General features: G+C 43.6%; 2 protein-coding genes across 2 annotated transcripts in view; both read left to right on the forward strand.

Moving 5' to 3' along the window:
• Positions 1–230: 230 nt before the first annotated feature.
• MRPS6 (mitochondrial ribosomal protein S6) overlaps positions 231–17,238 on the forward strand; it is a 68,965-nt gene continuing 51,957 nt past the window's right edge. The window contains exons 1-2 of the mRNA XM_047753423.1: positions 231–533; positions 642–1,115. Coding sequence (XP_047609379.1) covers positions 231–533; positions 642–1,115 — 777 coding nt within the window. The remainder of the gene's footprint in view (positions 534–641; positions 1,116–17,238) is intronic.
• SLC5A3 (solute carrier family 5 member 3) overlaps positions 985–17,238 on the forward strand; it is a 34,795-nt gene continuing 18,541 nt past the window's right edge. The window contains exon 1 of the mRNA XM_047795858.1: positions 985–1,115. The gene's annotated coding sequence lies outside the window, so the exon portion shown is untranslated. The remainder of the gene's footprint in view (positions 1,116–17,238) is intronic.

Genomic DNA, 17,238 nt, shown 5'->3' on the forward strand with positions numbered 1-17,238 from the left:
GCCCAATAAACATTTAAAGAATATTGGTTCGAGCCCAAGTATTAGCCTGCCCTTGACAACAACACGTGGGTCAGGCCGCGCTCATACAACAAATGCTGGTGTGTGCAGGCATCTTTCTCAGCGGTTTACGAGCATCAACTTACTCGGAAGCATCGCAATCACGAGAAGGAGGTGTCCTTCACATCCCCCTTTTCCTAAGAGCCTGCCCGAGGTCAGGCAGCCGGCGAGGGATGGGATACGACCCGAGCCGGGTGGCCCACAGCCTGCGCCTGACGCCCACCACGCTGGGGAAGGGGCCCCGGGAGGCCGCGCTAGCGGCTGCGCTAGAACACCGAGCTGTGGGCAGAGGCGGGAGGGGCAGTACGCCCCGGGTGTACCCCGCGGGCGCTGCGCGGGGGCGCAGACCGAAGCGGGAACGTTCCGGAACCCGGATGCGCGGCCGTGGGTGGCGAGAGCTTGGGGTCCGGCAGAGACCCCGTGCAGAGAACAGCGGTCACCGACAAGGCAGGCCCCTCACGCTTAAGAGTCGCGGGGTAAGGGCGCGCGCACAGACCAGACCGCACCGCAGCGCACGCGCACACGGGGGCGCACGCTCGCTCGCTCGTCGCCCAGGATGAGACGGAAGGCATGGAAAGTTCCAGCTGGTTCGAGAACCATACGTAGCAAGCGCGGCGGCAGCGGCAGCTGCAGGGTCGGAGGGCGTGTGCAGCTCCCGCTGGCAGCTCGCAGAGGGGACCCGCGGTGCTGCCCTGCTGCAGCGGCTGCCTGGCCAGGGTGCTGGTCCCCTCGCTGGCTGCCGACCGCAGAGAGCAGGGCTGTCGAGGGGGCGCGGCGCGGCCGCCTTAAGGAGGGGGCGTGGCGTGGCGCGCAGGGGGGCGTGGTTAGGAGAGGGGGCGTGGCGGCCCGTCTGCGCAGCTGCCAGAGCCTTTAAGCCCGGGCTCGCGCGGCCGGAGCGTGCTTTCGCCGCCTGGGAGCCTTCCGGTCCAGCGGTCCGCCAGGTCCCCGCGGTTCCCGCCCTCTTTCATCCCGGGAGACGGTTCCGTGAGGAGCCGCGCGCTGTGCATTCGGGCATGCCCCGCTACGAGCTGGCTTTGATTCTGAAAGCCATGCAGCGGGTAAGTGACCTTCCCCTCAGAGCCCGCCTTCTCGCGCGGGTGTCCCAGTGGCCGCTAGGCCGCCGCCCCCCGCTCTCCCCGCGCGGCCGGGAGGGGGTCGGGGCCGGGGCGGGCGGCGGGCGCCCGCGCCGAGGGGATGCGTGGGGCCGGCCGGCCGGCCGGCTTGGCGAGGCCGCGTGCGCGCGGGAGGCGGGGGTGTGCCGACGCGGGAGCGCGGCCGCGGGAGGGTGTGCCTCGCACGCGGCCGCCGGGCAGGCTGGCTGGCTGGCTGGCGGGCGGGGGTTGGGGGGCGGGGCAGCCCACGGGGGTCCAGTGGAAGGTCCGCGGGAGGACACGCGCCAGCGTCCGGCCCCGCGCCCGCCGTCGGGAAGCAGCCTCGTCGCCGGCCCCGCCGCCGCCTGCTCCGGCGCAGCTCCGCCGCCCACCCGCCTCTGCCTCCGCCTCGCCGCCGCCGCCTCCACTCTAGCGCCCGCCGGCAGCCCCGGAACTGTCCGCGCTCAATAAAACCTTCTGCAAAGCGTGTTTGTGCAGTTGTCTGGACCACGGTCGCGTAGAACCAGCTCTCATGCTAAAAGAAATCTTTTGACTTCTCTTTTTCTGACTTCAGCGAAAATCCTGCTCCGGGTGCCCTTAGCACAGTTTCATTCATCCAAGTTGTGGCCTTTTTTTGTGCGCCTTCTGGAAGAAACTTTGCTCCCCCTGCTTTTGATTGCTCTTGAGGTAGGGATTTCAGGTTTGGAGGGATGCTAAGCGATCCTGCAGCCCGCTCACTTCAGGTAATGGTGTGGCCGAGGACAGGGGACCCGCGGCCTGGAGGCAGCTCTTCGTTCTCTGTTCTGGGTCAGGTACTTCTCAAGCCGTCGCCCAAATCCCCATTCTTCCGTGGATTCGGTAACGTAGAGTGTGGCATATGCTTTTTTTTTTTTTTTTTTTTCCCTTCTTCTTCTTTCCAGGTATAATAACAGCAAAAAAAATAACCACTATGTTCGAACTTTAGAAACGTAGCCTCCTTACAGCGCCAGAGGCTTGGTTTGGGCACATTTTTATGTTTTGGGTCAGTTTTGAAGAAGAGCTGTTGGGGAGTTTGGTTGAACTTAAAGCCTGGGGTCTTGGTCCAAGCGCCATTGAAAAACCACCAATCACAGAGCATAGACAGTCGTTTCGTTGTTTGCACACTGTAAAGTGGGGAAGGATACCAGTCGGGGCCTCTTGAGCAGGTCTAGAGTCTGGTGAGGCACGCCATTGTGTCCCCAGGCTTATTCCCCCTGAATTTGGGAGATGGTAAGATTGCATTGTTTAGCCTCTTGAATATTACCTCTTTCTTGGCTCTTCTTTCTCTGTATTAGCATATACTACTAAAAGAGAGCAGAAACAATGAAGGGGAAAAAAGCATGTTAACGTAAAAGAAGCATATTTAATTATGTGGAAATTGTTTAAAGTTCTCCCTTATCCTTTTACTTATGCTTTTTAGAATTTATCAGAACCTGGCAAGTGCAGTCATTGAAATTTCTTTTGTTTCACCTTGTTTTAGGGAGGAAACAGGTATCAGGAAAGAGTCGGTGCATAGATGTAGTATTTGTTCATTTCATAAACCCTTGATGTGAAAACTCTGAACTTTTTTTTTGTCTTTAGCATAGTTGCCAAGCACTGTACATTTGTTAACAGGGCGTCAGGTATATTAGTTAAATGTATTTCCTTTACGTGTGTTACTTACTGTTTTTGTATCCTGTAACAACCAGTATTCATGATCTTTGGTGTGGAGCATGTATTTTTTTTACTCCAGTTCAGACAAGCCACATAGTGTAGATTGGTTAAAATAATAATTCAGTTAACCTTCCTTGAAATCCTGGCAAGAGGGCAGACGGGTGGGGGGGGGGGAACCTTTGCAGATAATCAAGGTGAACTCCTCCCTGGAGGCGAGGCCTCCATGGCTACAGATAGAGGACATTGTAACAGTGGTGAAGTTGTGTTGAAGAGATCCTTGACCTAAATAAAGTGAGATGAAACAACAAAAAATTTCTCTTTTTTTGTTATTGTTCACAAATTTGTTTTTGAATAGGTTGTCAATGTGTAACAAACAGACTTCCTGGTTTTGAACAGTTTTGCTTGCTTTCAATTAGGGAAAATTGAATTCTAAAATAAGATCAATACTTTGAGGAAGATGAATGAACACTTGCACCTAGAGCTTGTATATCTTTGACAGGCTTTGGGGAGACCTCCCTGTTAATATGCATGGTTTGTGGTTCTGCTGCAGATAGCCTAGTGTATGTAACTCCACAATTTTAAGTCTTGAAATTGAGGAACTGTTACAAACATGGAAGTTGAGAGACTAATTTTTGCAGCATTTTCTTTTAATTCCCAGAGTCTCTGTTTCTTTTCCATGGCACTTATAAGCCTGAGGAACATTCCTAGTCTTCAGATTATATTTTCCATCCCCCTACTGTTTTTCTTATGACCTATAGTGCAGAGTCCTTAAAGTTGAACATACAAGAGATTTTAAATTTAAGATGAAGATGCTGTGTTGAGGCTCTCAGAGCATCTCTTGTGTTGGAGACCCACTGCATTGCAGCACAGTGTCTGTGGGAGTCCCCATCGAAAGATTTCAGGGTGTATGTGGAATGAGTTCTTAACTGAACTCGACAGCTGCATGTTAGTCCCTTAGTGCTTTTTCTCAGTTTGCAGTTGGGAGTCAATTATGAGTCTCTGCTTTTGTCACACTTTGAAGTTAGTGCACTTATGAACTTGTCCTTTGAAGAAGAAATTTATTTGCTGGTACCATTTAGCTTGGATTTTATTACGTGTATGTATAAAGTATTATTTTTATATTTCCCACGACTTTTCTTTTGGCATGAAGAGTAAGTAAAAGTGTGATTAAGTTCTGAAAGTTGATATAGTAATGGGCGTTGTGAAACCAGGCCTGTATAGGTGATGACTAAAGCCATTTGGAAAGGCGATTGCTTAGACCAGTTTTAGACCATTTGTAGAGGAGTCTCCAGAATAAAAAGGTTTTGAAAAGTCTTGTCATTCCTGTATCAGATAGCGCCCCAGGAGTTTTATTTGCTTCCGGCAAACAGGCAAACACTTGTTGTCGTGTGGAAGGAGATAGCTGCGTAGGAATGACCACAAGCTGCAGGGCCCCAGGCCATCTCAGTTCAGCACGGGGAAGAACCGCCTGTGAGATGCTGGCCTTTTCTCTCCACCTCCACCCTGACCTCTTACAGTGGTAGATAGAGGAGGGGTCGTGCCCCTGGTGGAAGAGGTCTGGCACTGACTTCAGAGGTCCCTTCCTTTGAGAATCTGAGACATGGCTTATGTCCTTTCATTTTTGCTTTGAAATTAAACTTCAAGGATTAGTGTTTAATTTCAGCTAGGTAATAGATAGGCTGAATTGCCAAGTTGTGAATTTTAAAGCCGCATACTGTGTTGAGAAGCCCAGGAAAGGCTTAAGTGAACTTTGTAGAAAATTTTTACATTTGAGTTGGTCTCAGGAAGAGGAATTTTGAGGTTAAAAAAAGATGCTCTGCAGGAGATTTATACTTTTTGGTGACTTAGGAACATTTTAATTATCACGTCTTTTCATATTTGCCCAGAGGATGGTCATAGTTGGCATATTTAGAGTTGTGAACATCCTGGGAACATTTCCTGAAATTTTCCTGAAATTTGCTCACTGCTACTCAGGAATTTTTACATGAATTAAAGGTTAATGGTTTAGGTAATAATTAGTTCAGTTCTAAATGAGTACAGGTGTGTGCAGTAAAATAGCATTACTATGTATATATTCTCTTGTATATATTTTTCTAAAAGGAATGAAAAAGCAGATAGCGGGTGTTCCCGTCGTGGCTCAGCAGAAGCAAATCTGACTAGCAAAACATGAGGATGCTAGTTCCATCCCTGGCCTCGCTCAGTGGGTTAAGGATCTGGTGTTGGCCGGGAGCTGTGGCGTAGGTTGCAGACGTGGCTCAGATCCCCAGTTGCTGTGGCTGTGGTGTAGGCTGGTGGCTACAGCTCTGATTTGACCCCTAGCCTGGGAACCTCCATATGCTGAGTGTGTGACCCTAAAAAGACCAAAAAAAAAAAAAAAGCAGATAGCTATTTTGGGACCCTTAAATTCTTTTCATTAAAACAGATTTTAGAAATTATTTGATGTTCCATATCCCTCGTTTTTTAATTTCATTGAAAATCAGATATCTTAAATTTTCAAGGTAACTCATTGAAAGAGTTCTTTGTAAGTAATTTTATGGTGTACCGTGTTTATTTTATGACTTGGATTTTATAAATTTAGAAGTCTAGTGATACTCTAGTTCCTAAAATGTCCAAAGCAGTAGGTTTTCTGATTATGCAGTGAAGAGTCTCTTCTATTTCTCTCAGGCAAGCCTTTGTGATTAGAAATCATGGCAAAAGTTGTGTCTCCTAGAGTTGCATCCATATTTAGGAGCGTCTGAAAGTAATTCCTACAAAATGTTTGCACTTTAGGTAACTTTTTGGAGGCATAGGGTGCTAATGAGCTCAAGTATGGGACTGACCACCCTGAGGTCCTTGTGGCTTGGCTTGCTTGGCAATATTTGATAACTAGAAACTAGTGATACTTCTGCTGTCAGGTGGTGGCAGACAGAAGTTTCCATGGAAACATTTTTGTTCTGTCAGATGGCTGGGAGTCTTTTTTGCCCTCTCATGGACCCTCCCTTAACAGCTCAGCTTATATCTTTAATAATTACCCTTTGCATTTTGTCTACTTGAAATCAGACAGCTTAAAATAGTTATCCAGCCAGGAGTTCCATTGTGGCTCAGCAGGTTAAGGACCCACCTTGTCGCTGTGAGGGTGTGGGTTCCATCCCTGGCCTCGCTCAGTGGGTTAAGGATCCTCTGTTGGCTGCGAGCTACAGCGTAGGTCACAGTTGTGGCTCAGATCTGCCGTGACTGTGGCATAGGCTGCAGCTGCCCCTCCGATTTGACCCATATTCCAGAAACTTCCATATGCTGCAGGTGCAGCCCTAAAAGACGAATAGTTACCCAGTATTGAAAGACGTGAGGCTTGTGGGCAATGTTGTACTTTGATTTGGTACTAAAGTTTTCTTGGGTTACAGCTTATTGCCGCAGCAAGTGATTGAAGAAGGAGTCCTGTTCCTGCCCCTGAGCTACAACTAAGGTGCAAGGAGTGGCTTGGGGGTAAGGAGTCCTTCCTCACCAGACACGGTTTGTATGGATGAAGACTTTTTGTCAGCAGTTTGAGATTCTGCACCACATCTTTTGCTCTTGTTATTTGTTATGCACACATTCAATACAGATGTTGGCTGGTTTTTAAAATCCAGGTGTTTCATATGCAGACTGATATTCAATCATCTCACTTTTCGATTATAAAATCACGTTAAAGAAAATTAAGAGTTTGAAAGCAGTGAGGGAATTCTAAAGTAATATTTCTCATCTGGTATGTTCGCTATATTTGTAATACAGATAGACTTTATCTGTTCAAGTTAAGAAATAGATCTTAACATCTTTTTAGTGGAAGGCAGTTCTAAACAACAGGGATTGTTACCAATACGTGTAATTTCTCTCTTAGGGGAATCCAATTTAAGGAATTGGTTAGATTTAAGTAAATCATTAATCTTTAATGAGATATCTGCAAGTTACAAATTTATCTAAAGGAAATACTACCCTCAGAAGTTTGGGGAAAGACAGTTAATCCAGTCCTATTATTGCTGTTGTTGCTGTAACTTAGAGCAGGAGTTGGCAAACTATGTGGTTTAAAGGCCAAATCCAACATGTCACCTGCAGTTGTATAGCCTGTGAGTTTAAGGAAAAGATTTTACATTTTTTGTTGTTGTTGTTGTTGTTGTTGCTATTTCTTGGGCCGCTCCCGCGGCATATGGAGGTTCCCAGGCTAGGGGTTGAATCGGAGCTGTAGCCACCGGCCTACGCCAGAGCCACAGCAACGTGGGATCTGAGCCGCGTCTGCAACCTACACCACAGCTCACGGCAATGCCGGATCGTTAACCCACTGAGCAAGGGCAGGGACCGAACCCGCAACCTCATGGTTCTTAGTCGGATTCGTTAACCACTGCGCCACGACGGGAACTCCAGATTTTACATTTTTTTTTGTCTTTTTTTTTTTTTGAGGGCCGCATCCGCAGCATATGGAGAGTCCCAGGCTAGGGGTCTAATTGGAACTGTTGCTGCCGACCTACGCCACAGCCACACCAGATCCGAGCTGCGTCTGCGACACCACAGCTCATGGCAACGCTGGATCCTTAACCCACTGAGTGAGGCCACCCTCAACCTAGTCAGATTGGTTTCCACTGAGCCACGATGGGAACTCCAAGATTTTACATTTTTAAATAGTTGGGGAAAAAAATTAAAAGAATGCCTTATGACATGAAAGTTGCATGAAATTCAGATATCAGAGTCTATAAGTGCATGTGTGTTGGAACATAACACTGTTCATTTGTTTGTGTTTATTATCCGGTCCTTTCCAGATGAAATGTGCTGACCCTGATTTAGCATACATTTTAGCATGATTTAGATACATACATTCCTAGGTTCAACATTTATCTTAGCTTCTTATGGTGCTATCTTCTGATATTTCTGCTTTGATTCCTTCCTTTCCCTCCTTTTATATACTAAACCTTTGCATTCATATAGTTTGTCACATGATTTGCCCTTTTTTTTAACAAGCCAAAAACTGACATTTTGTACTCTTTTGTGCTGGTTGTGTAGCCTCCTGGATATTCCCTTGGCACTGCAAACAGAGTGGTTCAAACTGAGTTGCCTAGCCCTCAACTTGTCTACTTTATTTCTCTTTGTGACTTCTGTGTTCTGTCACCTGGGGCTGAACAAATCCAACTGTTCTATTCCTGCAGTCTCGATCCCATGTAGTCTCTACCCTAATTGAACCACTTATGTTTCTTGCTTGGATTCTTACAGTTTCTTAGATGGTCTTTCTAACATACTGTTGAGGGGAGGACAACTAATGCCTGTCAGATACGCTTTTTGGAGTGCAAAAATTTAAGGTCTCGAGATACTTTGAAAGAAATAGGAATGCATTTTTAGCAAGGAAATAACACAAAGCATTGTTACCAAGCATCATATAGGGATGCCTTTTTGTTTACTTCATTACCTTCCCATATCAGTTGATTGTGTCAACACCATTGCCAAATTACAGCACATTCAGAAATGTGCTCTTTTTCAAAGATAGGAAGAATGAAGTTTGTGTATCCAACTTTTTTTTCTTTGAATTTTAACCTCATCTCTTCATAGTACTTAGTAAAGAAAATTGCTGTAGATCCCTATAAATACCATTCCCTTTTATTTTTTTCAGTGCCTGTGTCCCATTGCTTTCCTTGAAATGCCCTCCTGTTTTACCCTGCAATCTCCATGAAGACATGCCTCCCATGCATTTTAACTCATTTGGTAAATGAAGCAAATGTTGAGAACCTGCGCTGTTATAGAGTGTAGTCTTTCCTTTGGACTTGACATTTAATAGTACCTTTAATTGGTGAATGTTTCATCTCTCCTTTGGTAGGTTACATGTTCCCGAGGGTCATGTCTGTCCCCTGCCCTGCTTTGCACATAAGGTCAATGCCCACTTAGCTGCCTTGTGGGGATTCCTGCCCTCATCTGTCTAGAAAAGTTCTTGAATGTGAGATAGCACACTGACCTCTTGTGCTAGTAAGTTGCTTTCCAGTCAGTACACTGCACTTGGCGAGTTGTATGCTTTTCAGAAGTTGGGTTGGTTTCTAGGACTATTTCATGACAAGTAATCTTGCTTATATAATAATTTACATATGTAAACTGGCAAAATGAGTGCAAGCTCTTTTTCCCCCCTGAAAACCAAGTTGGAGTCTTTGGAAAAATTTGATAAAGGTGAGTCACTGAAATAATGGCTGTGGAATTAGCTATGGCTGTAATAACTAAAAGTTTTGGAGGAAGAATAACAGTAGTCCAGGCTGATTCTGTATGTACACTGCTTTACAAGGATTTTCTCTCTCTTTTTTTTTTTGTCTTTTGTCTTTTTAAGGCCGCTCCCGCAGCATAATGGAGATTCCCAGGCTAGAGGTCTAATCAGAGCTATAGCTGCTGGCCTATGCCAGAGCCACAGCAACACCAGATCTGAGCCATGTCTTCGACCTACAGCACAGCTCATGGCAACGCCAGATCCTTAACCCACTGAGCAAGGCTGGGAATTGAACCCGCAACCTCATGGTTCCTAGTCGGATTTGTTTCCAATGCGCCACAACTTGGACAAGGATTTCTTAAAGCTTTCCACTTTAATGAAACTGAACTGGAGGTTGTAGATGATGCATTTATAGATAATGTTTAGATCAAGCAGAAGGAACCTCTGTCAGCAAGGAGCTCCACGTCGTCGATTCTTGACCCCCATATTTAGATTGCCAAATGAATACATTTAAATGTTAAATGTAAATAAAATGTTTAAGGTATGTATGTATGATTTTTTTTTTGATTTCCTGTTTCAGCTTTAATTCCTTTTTTACTTATTACTTTTGGATATGATTGTTTTGGATACAAAGGCTTCTGCCTAAGTATGTGCTCTGATTTTTGTTTTCTAAATGAATCATAGAAGAACATAAGATCTGAAATGAAGACCCTGGCTGTGTTATGTTGGAATAAGCAAAGAACTGGCCCTGGGAGAGCAGAAGGAACTTGAGAGTCGGTGAACCTGGTTTTAGTTGCTGGCAGCTACCTCCTCGGAATCTTAACCCTTCTGGGTCCTCATTTCTTTGTCCGTAAAATGGGACTGATCCCTCAGTTGGAGAGTTTTCGTTGATAAAATGATGACATGCCCTTGGAGGTAGTAGGTGTTCAATATGACATTAAAGTAGCTTTGGGACCTCGGGAAAGTTATCAGACTTTATTGTCTAGTTTCTGTTATTCCCACTTTATTAATGAAGAGACTCCAAAAGCTACATTTATTATATATATCAGCTACTAGAATCCAAGACTGAGTCAAACCTGGAATATAGTCTTTGCTCAAAAAATTTTGAATTAGTAAACATGAGCCATGCTATGCTGCATGACAGCTTGCAGGCTAATTAAGCAAGGTCGTGGTTTTGCACCTGTGAGCTGTAGAATGTATGTTTGAGGGGTCCCATGAATGAACCCCATCCCTTAGCATGGCCTCTCTGTCAGGCAGACATGTAGCCTTTGTCCAGCAGCTACTAGCCTTTGCCCCGCCGAGTGCACTGGGATTCCTTTTTGAGAACTAAACTATTTGCTTCTGGGCTTCACGTTCATCACTCTCAACTGACCCTCCATAACTAGTACTTAGGTAGACAATGTGTTTTTCAAGTGAGGAGGTTGGGGAAAGTGAATAGGGAAAATCTAAAGAAAAGAATTTCTTCAGGTAGGCTATAAAGTGTCAAGGCGATTTGAGGCAGGTAGAGGAGGAAGACTTGGTATTTTGATCTTCAGTAAATGTTTGATTGCTGGCTGCCAAATTGTTAAAACTTCAGAATGACTTTTTAAAACAACTTTTCATTAAGGTATAGTTGACTTACAGTGTTCTGACAATTTCTGCTGTACAGCAAAGGGCTTTTTTTTCCTGATCACAGAAGAACATTATACAATTATTTATTTTTTATTTTTAGAATTTTATTAGGGTATAGTTGACAGGATGACTCTTTTCAGTAAAATCAACACATTGAGCAAATAGATCATAGTTCTGCTGCTACATGTCTTTCTCTTTTCAGATGGCGATATTAAGACTTTTTTCTATTCCTACTGGTACAAAGCTTATTTCTCTAAAGGAATTAAAACAGCATTATTTTGCATTATAGCCTGTGTTGCTGAAATGTATGTACTTCATTAACATGCTTGCTTGATTTTTTTTTTTTCCTAGTAATTGTCTTGTAAGCCAGGGGTACCTGTGATCCAAGATTAAAATATTACTGCTCATAAGAGAATGCACCTTTTTTCTTTGATGTGTATGTGAACTGTCAGTCTTTAAGTTCAACTTTGTTTCAGACTTAGTTTGTGACTATTTTTGTACCTGATTATTTTATTCAGAAGCTGCATAATGAAATATTGAATGATACAGGGTTTTGTGTGCACTGTATAAAGCAGAGTTGAGAAATTGTGTGAGTGTGTGTGAGATAGAGTGTGTGAGTGTATAGTGGGTGAGGAAACAGCGTGACCAAGAAGATTGAATACTAATGCTGGTAACTTATAAATCATTTTCATTTTGTTTGGAAATGACAGTGTGAAGTGTAAATGTATTCATGAGTTCATAAAAGCTGTTTAACAAAGTTGCCTAAGAAATAGGTCATATGTTGAATTCTTTTAACTGTGATGTTTTAAAAACTGGGTAAGTATGAATCAACCTTAGATTATTTTGTCATAGTTTGGAGTGTTGTAATTCAAGACTCGAAGGGGTTGGGTGGGCCAGTGACGAAATGGAAGAGCTCCTGTGTGTGTGTGTGTGTGTGTGTGTGTGTGTGTGTGTGTGTGTGTGTACTGTTGCTTGTAGTGCTGGTGTTCATGACTGCAGTCTGTTATTGCCATGGGAAGTGTGGGCCTGGTTTTGCTAGTTTGTCTTTTTCTAACTCATCCCTGGCCAGAAATCCAGATTTTATAGGAAGTCTGTTTTGTTTTTTGTTTTCTTGTCTTTCTTTTGCCGCACCTATGGCATATGGAAGTTCCCAGGCCAGGGGTCAAATCGGAGATGTAACTGCCGGCCTACACCACATCACAGCCACGCCAGATCCAATCTTGTGTCTGTGACCTACATGGCAACTCATGGCAACGGTTCATCCTTAACCCACTGATTGAGCCCAGGGATGGATTCCATGTCCTCATGGATACTAGTCAGGTTTGTTAACTGAGTCACAGTGGGAATTCTGGGAAGTCTGTTTTTTAAGATGTTGGCAACTAATAAGTACCATGGACCTAATGAAATGTTATCTGTTGGTCATATATGGCTCTCCCACCTTGCAATTTCTGATTGAGATATTTGTTAAAGACATCCTTAATTACCTTTAGACCTTTTTCAGTAGCATTTTAAGTTTCAAAAATTGCTGCTTACACACTGACAGAACCCACCTTGCTAATTGGTCATTGATTTACAGTGGGACTAATGATTACTTAGTAAATGGCACACATGTTCAGTTCAGTTCTTAAAAGTAGTATCAGTTTCTAGTTTTGGACTAGTGGATTATGTTTGTCCACGTGAGGCTAAAGTGTATATAGAGGCTTCAGAGAGTTTAGCTAAAGGCTGAGGTATGACTTGATGTGAGCTGTCAGAAATTGATAGTCTACTTTGTCTTTGGATGTCTGGGCAATTGCTTGTTTTAAGCAGGCCTTACTACAGCTTGGTTTACACCCACTGGACTAAAGTCTTAAAGGTGTGAAATACTGCTTCCTAGAAAAGACTGCTTTATCTAGAGAAGGACGTTTTTTGCTCAGGGTATATCTATGAAGTTCACATTAGCCTATATGACACATGATCTTGGAATATAATATTACTGTGGAAAAGAATTAGGTGCTCTTGGCGTCAGAGTATAAAACAAGGGCATGATACAATATTTTTATTTTGCTTTTGGCCAGGCTTCATGTTTCCAAAGAATGGAAGCCAAGTTATTACCTTGACTGACTTTCCCTTTTTGTCTTTGTTGTGTCCTCACTCCCACTCCAGATACATAATAGCAAGTTGCAAATAAACTCAGGTCCAGTTTGTTCCTTCCTAGTTTTCAAGTCCAGGGTGCAGTTGATCTGTCTCCCCCTAATTTTTACTGTGATTACAATGCCCTAGTTAAGGATATCCCTGCCATTTTGGGAATGTCAGTAGAGGTTGGTGTGGATGAGGACTTACAATGAAATTGCAAGCGGAAGCAGGGCGTTAATAACACCTTCACCTGGTGTTCTCAGTGCTCATCAACTGGCATTTGTCTGCTTCTGCCCTAGGGTCAAGAATTTCTGGTTTTGGAGTTCCCTGGTGGCTCAGTGGGTTAGAGATGAGGTGTTGTTACTACCGTGGCCCGGTTCAATCTGTGTTCCAGGAACTTCCACGTGCTGGGGGCTTGGCCAAAAACAAACAAAAACAAAAAAAACCTCCTGGTTTTGTCCTGTTTATTTTATTTGTTTATTTTTTTTGAGACACATGGAAGTTCCCAGGCTAGAGGTTGAATCAGAGCTGCAGCTGCCGGCCTCTGCCGCAGCTACGGCAACACCAGATCCAAGCCGCATCTGTGACCTACACCATAACTTGTAGCAATGCCTGATCCTTAACCCACTGAGTGAGGGCAGGGATCGAACCTGCATCCTCACAGACACTATGTTGGGTTCTTAACTTGCTGAGCCACAGCAAGAACTTCTGGTTTTTGTCTTTGTTTAGACTTCGGTGTTGAAAGCATCTCCTTGACACCTACACTGGCTATTAAAATGCCTTCATATTGTCAGGTTTAGAAACCCAAGTGGAGCTGCAGCAACTGGGTTGCCGTGGCCATAGTTCAGTATGAGAACCACCTTGATGATGTGGCCAGGCCTCAGCTGCGTTGGGATTTCAGGTGCTGGAAAGGTCCTCGTGTGGGCAAGTCCCAGATATCTGCTCCGTTTCCAGCTTTATGTTGGATATCCCATGTGCAAATTACGAATGTAAGTACTGTTGAGTACTGGGTTTGATGCAGATTAAAGAGCAGTTTCTGCTGCTGAATGAAAAGCTAAATTTGGGGTAAGATCTTTGCCAGGCATATGTTACAGGAAAGGTATACTTAAGTGTCGATTTAAAAAGCTGCTTTGACCGTTATTGAGTAAATATATGGCCCTGTAGTAGGTTGTCTGGCCTTTCTTTCGCTGCCAGTATACCACTTTTGTTTTGTTAGCAGTTATTGAAGTATACTCTCTTGAAAACCGTAGACACCAAGTTTCCCTCAGTTTCCAGCTGCATTGGTCTCGGATATACCGTTCTTGTGTATGGACCAAGGGCCAAGAGTCTGCAAATTCAGAAGATTAAAGGGAAGAAAAGAAATTCCTCCTAATATCATTTCCTCGATTAAATATTTCATCTGATTAGGATGAAATAATTGGAAGCTACGGGTAAATTCAAGATCTCCTACCTTCTGACATCCAAGGAAAGCAGTTCTGATCTCACTTCTCTGGGTTTTTACACCAGCCTACTTGTTCTGTCTTTGAAGTGTAAGAGAAAAATCCAGCTGCGTTTGTAATCTCCAGCACCATACCTCAGTTTTATATTCATTTCTTAGCTTCAGTTCAGGCCATAATTTCTGCCAGTCCTTCCAAGTTTATGGTTCTACTTTTTACTTCTTGAGCATCCTATATTCTTTAAACCTTGAGGAGAACTTAGGTGGTTTTCAGAATATTCTGACTAAAAGTATCTGCCTGAGGAAACATCCCAAATTCAGGGTCTTCTGTTTTATGACTTGGCCTCTCGGGAAAATTAGAATCTGGTCTACCAGGAAGACTTTTGTGTTTACATTTTATGGCCTCAGTCTCATGGAAAAATGAAAAACTTCTTGGCCTCTGTTCTTCTAGGAATAGTTTTTCCAGGAACATAAAATTGGAACCAAGTAGGATGAGAACAAAAACCATTAAGGAAATCAAGTTGACCTGGTTGGGTGTCCTCCCTCCATAAATCTTATGGCTTGTAATACCTTAGTGACTGGTTTAAGCTGTGTGCATGTGTGAGTTTGTGTGTGTGTGTGTGAGTCTGTGTTACTCTCCTTGAGTGTTCAGCCCTATTACGGGTTGGATAGTGTGATCCTTTTTTCATTCATGAAAAAGCTGAAGCAGCAAGGTACCACACAGCTCAGTAAGTGGTCAAGTCAGGGCCCTAAAGCCAGCCTCAAACTAGAAGCTGTGCTTTTTCCATCACAGCCATCTGTTTAAAGAGAAAGAAATCGGGGGTATACACTGTGCTGGTAGTAGAGCTAAAGTCCCTTTAGACTGAAGGAAGCATTGCACGTCTTTTTTGAGTGCCTAGCTGCCCGCACTGTCGTGTGTTTGGGGAAGATAGTGGTAAACCGTAGGATAGAGTTGCAGCTTTCATGGGGGCTTACATTCTAATAAGGGAGACTAGCAAGTGCTCTGAAGAAAAACACTGCAAGATAAGAGGACAAAATCCCGTTTTCATAACAGTGCTCAGGCTAGGCAGAGACTCCAGTGACAGGATGAGCCATGGCCATTAACTGGGCAGAAGAGCAGGAACAAGTGCAGAGGTCTTGGCGGAGTTAACATACCTTCATTTTGGTAGGCTTTTATCTATAGGTCGTCTTCAAACCTTTCCTGAAAGAATTGACTGTTATTTAATGCTTCCTTTTTTTCCCACAGGACTTCTGTCTAGTAATCTGTCATGATGATGTTGACTTGAGGTTCATGTTCTTCCCATTTTATGCAAGTGAGAACATGGACTCGAGCATACATAAAAGTAGCTCGTTTAATGCACTTTCCATATTGTACCCATCACCCAACTTCAACAATTATCAACATTTACCACTCTTTATCTCCACCACCCCTTGCCTTTATTTTTTGTTTTAACGGGAGTATTTTGTATTTTCTTAACTTTATCTTAAGAATTTACATCTTTAGAAGAGTTACAAGAACCGTTCAGTTATCATTTGTATGCTTTTCTGCTAGATCACTAATTGTTAGAATTTGCCTTATTTGCTCCTTTTTTCAATCTGTGCTATTTGAGAGTTGCAGGCATCATTGACAGGCCTTTCTCAGGAATGCGGGCTTTCTTCCTAACTGTAGCATGGCCATTACATTCAAATTTGACATCAATATGATACAATTATAGAATGTTCAGGTTGTGTTCAAATTTACCTTGTTAGTCCAAAAATCATAATACTTGTTACCTACTATTCAGGGAAGGATCATGTGTTTGATTGTGTTTAATCTCCTAGAGCAGTTAATTCTTAAGTCTTTGTTACTAGGGACAGTGGTACCTGGAAGAGTTCAGACTTTTTGGTCTGCAGAATCCCTCAGTTTGAACGTGTCTAGTGAGATGATTAGAGAAAAACATTGTTGGCAGGAATGCTGCTTAGGGATGTCAGTGTATCATATCAGTAGGCATGTCGGTGTGTCCCACTGTTGGGGATATCAGGCAGTCATTTGGTTTAGGTGATGCCCAGCAGATTGCTCTATTATAAATGTTCCTTTTTTCCTCTAGTGATTATTAAGTGATTTATGAAGTGACAAACTTGAGGCTGAATATTCTTTTCTCCAGCAGTCTTCTGGATTTAGCATCCCTTGACGATTCTGAATCAGTTGCTGAAGTACTCTAAAGCCAATAGAGATATAAAGTTTCACGTGTAAATATTTAGATCTATCTAAAAGGTAAGGGCTTAAACAAACCACAATGTCTTTATGATACCCAACTGCAATTCTTTAACATCTGATATCCATGTTCAGATGTCCAGAATTGTCTCTGTAGCTGATTTGCTTGATTCTGAACCCAAGCAAAGTCCCCAGGTTATATTTATGTGATGACCCGTTAGGTCTTTAACTCTGAGATAACTTTGCTACCCTTCCTCCCTTTCTGGATTTGGTTGGTCATTTCCTGTGTGTTGTGTATTCTATTCTGGTTATTTTCTGTAAACTGGTGGGCAGACATTTGATTAGGTTCTGGTTGTGTTTTGTTTTGCAAGTGTTCCCGGGTATAGCATGGCGTCAGGAGGCACATGTCTGCCTTTTAGAGGTGAGTGATACATATGCGCTGTGTGTAGATATTGGTAGACTCATCCATTCATGTTAAAAGTCCCCCATCAACCTTTCTTGCACCTAAGGTTCTAGCGTCCATTGTAATCATTCCCTAGGGACATTAATATATAAAGGTGATTCTCTGATTGCATCATTCCTTCTGTATTCATCAGCAGATTTCTTTTATGATTTACATTTATTTCTACCTTTTTATGTAGATTTTCCTGGGGACTGTTGTAAAAGGATACATTCTTCATCTTTTCTTCACAGAGGATGTTTCTGGACTCCCTTAGTAATTCTCTGATATGTCCTTGATTTTCTTCATCTCTAAATTGGGGATATTAACGTGGCTGTCTGGGGGTTTATGTGAGGCTGGAGTGATCTGGTACATGTGCTATAAAATTGGTGCCTGGCACTCCTATTGGTAAGTGCTAGTTATTAAAGTAACCTTTCAGTTTTG

This window comes from Phacochoerus africanus, chromosome 1 (genome assembly GCF_016906955.1).
Source record: "Phacochoerus africanus isolate WHEZ1 chromosome 1, ROS_Pafr_v1, whole genome shotgun sequence".
Lineage (NCBI taxonomy): Eukaryota > Metazoa > Chordata > Mammalia > Artiodactyla > Suidae > Phacochoerus > Phacochoerus africanus.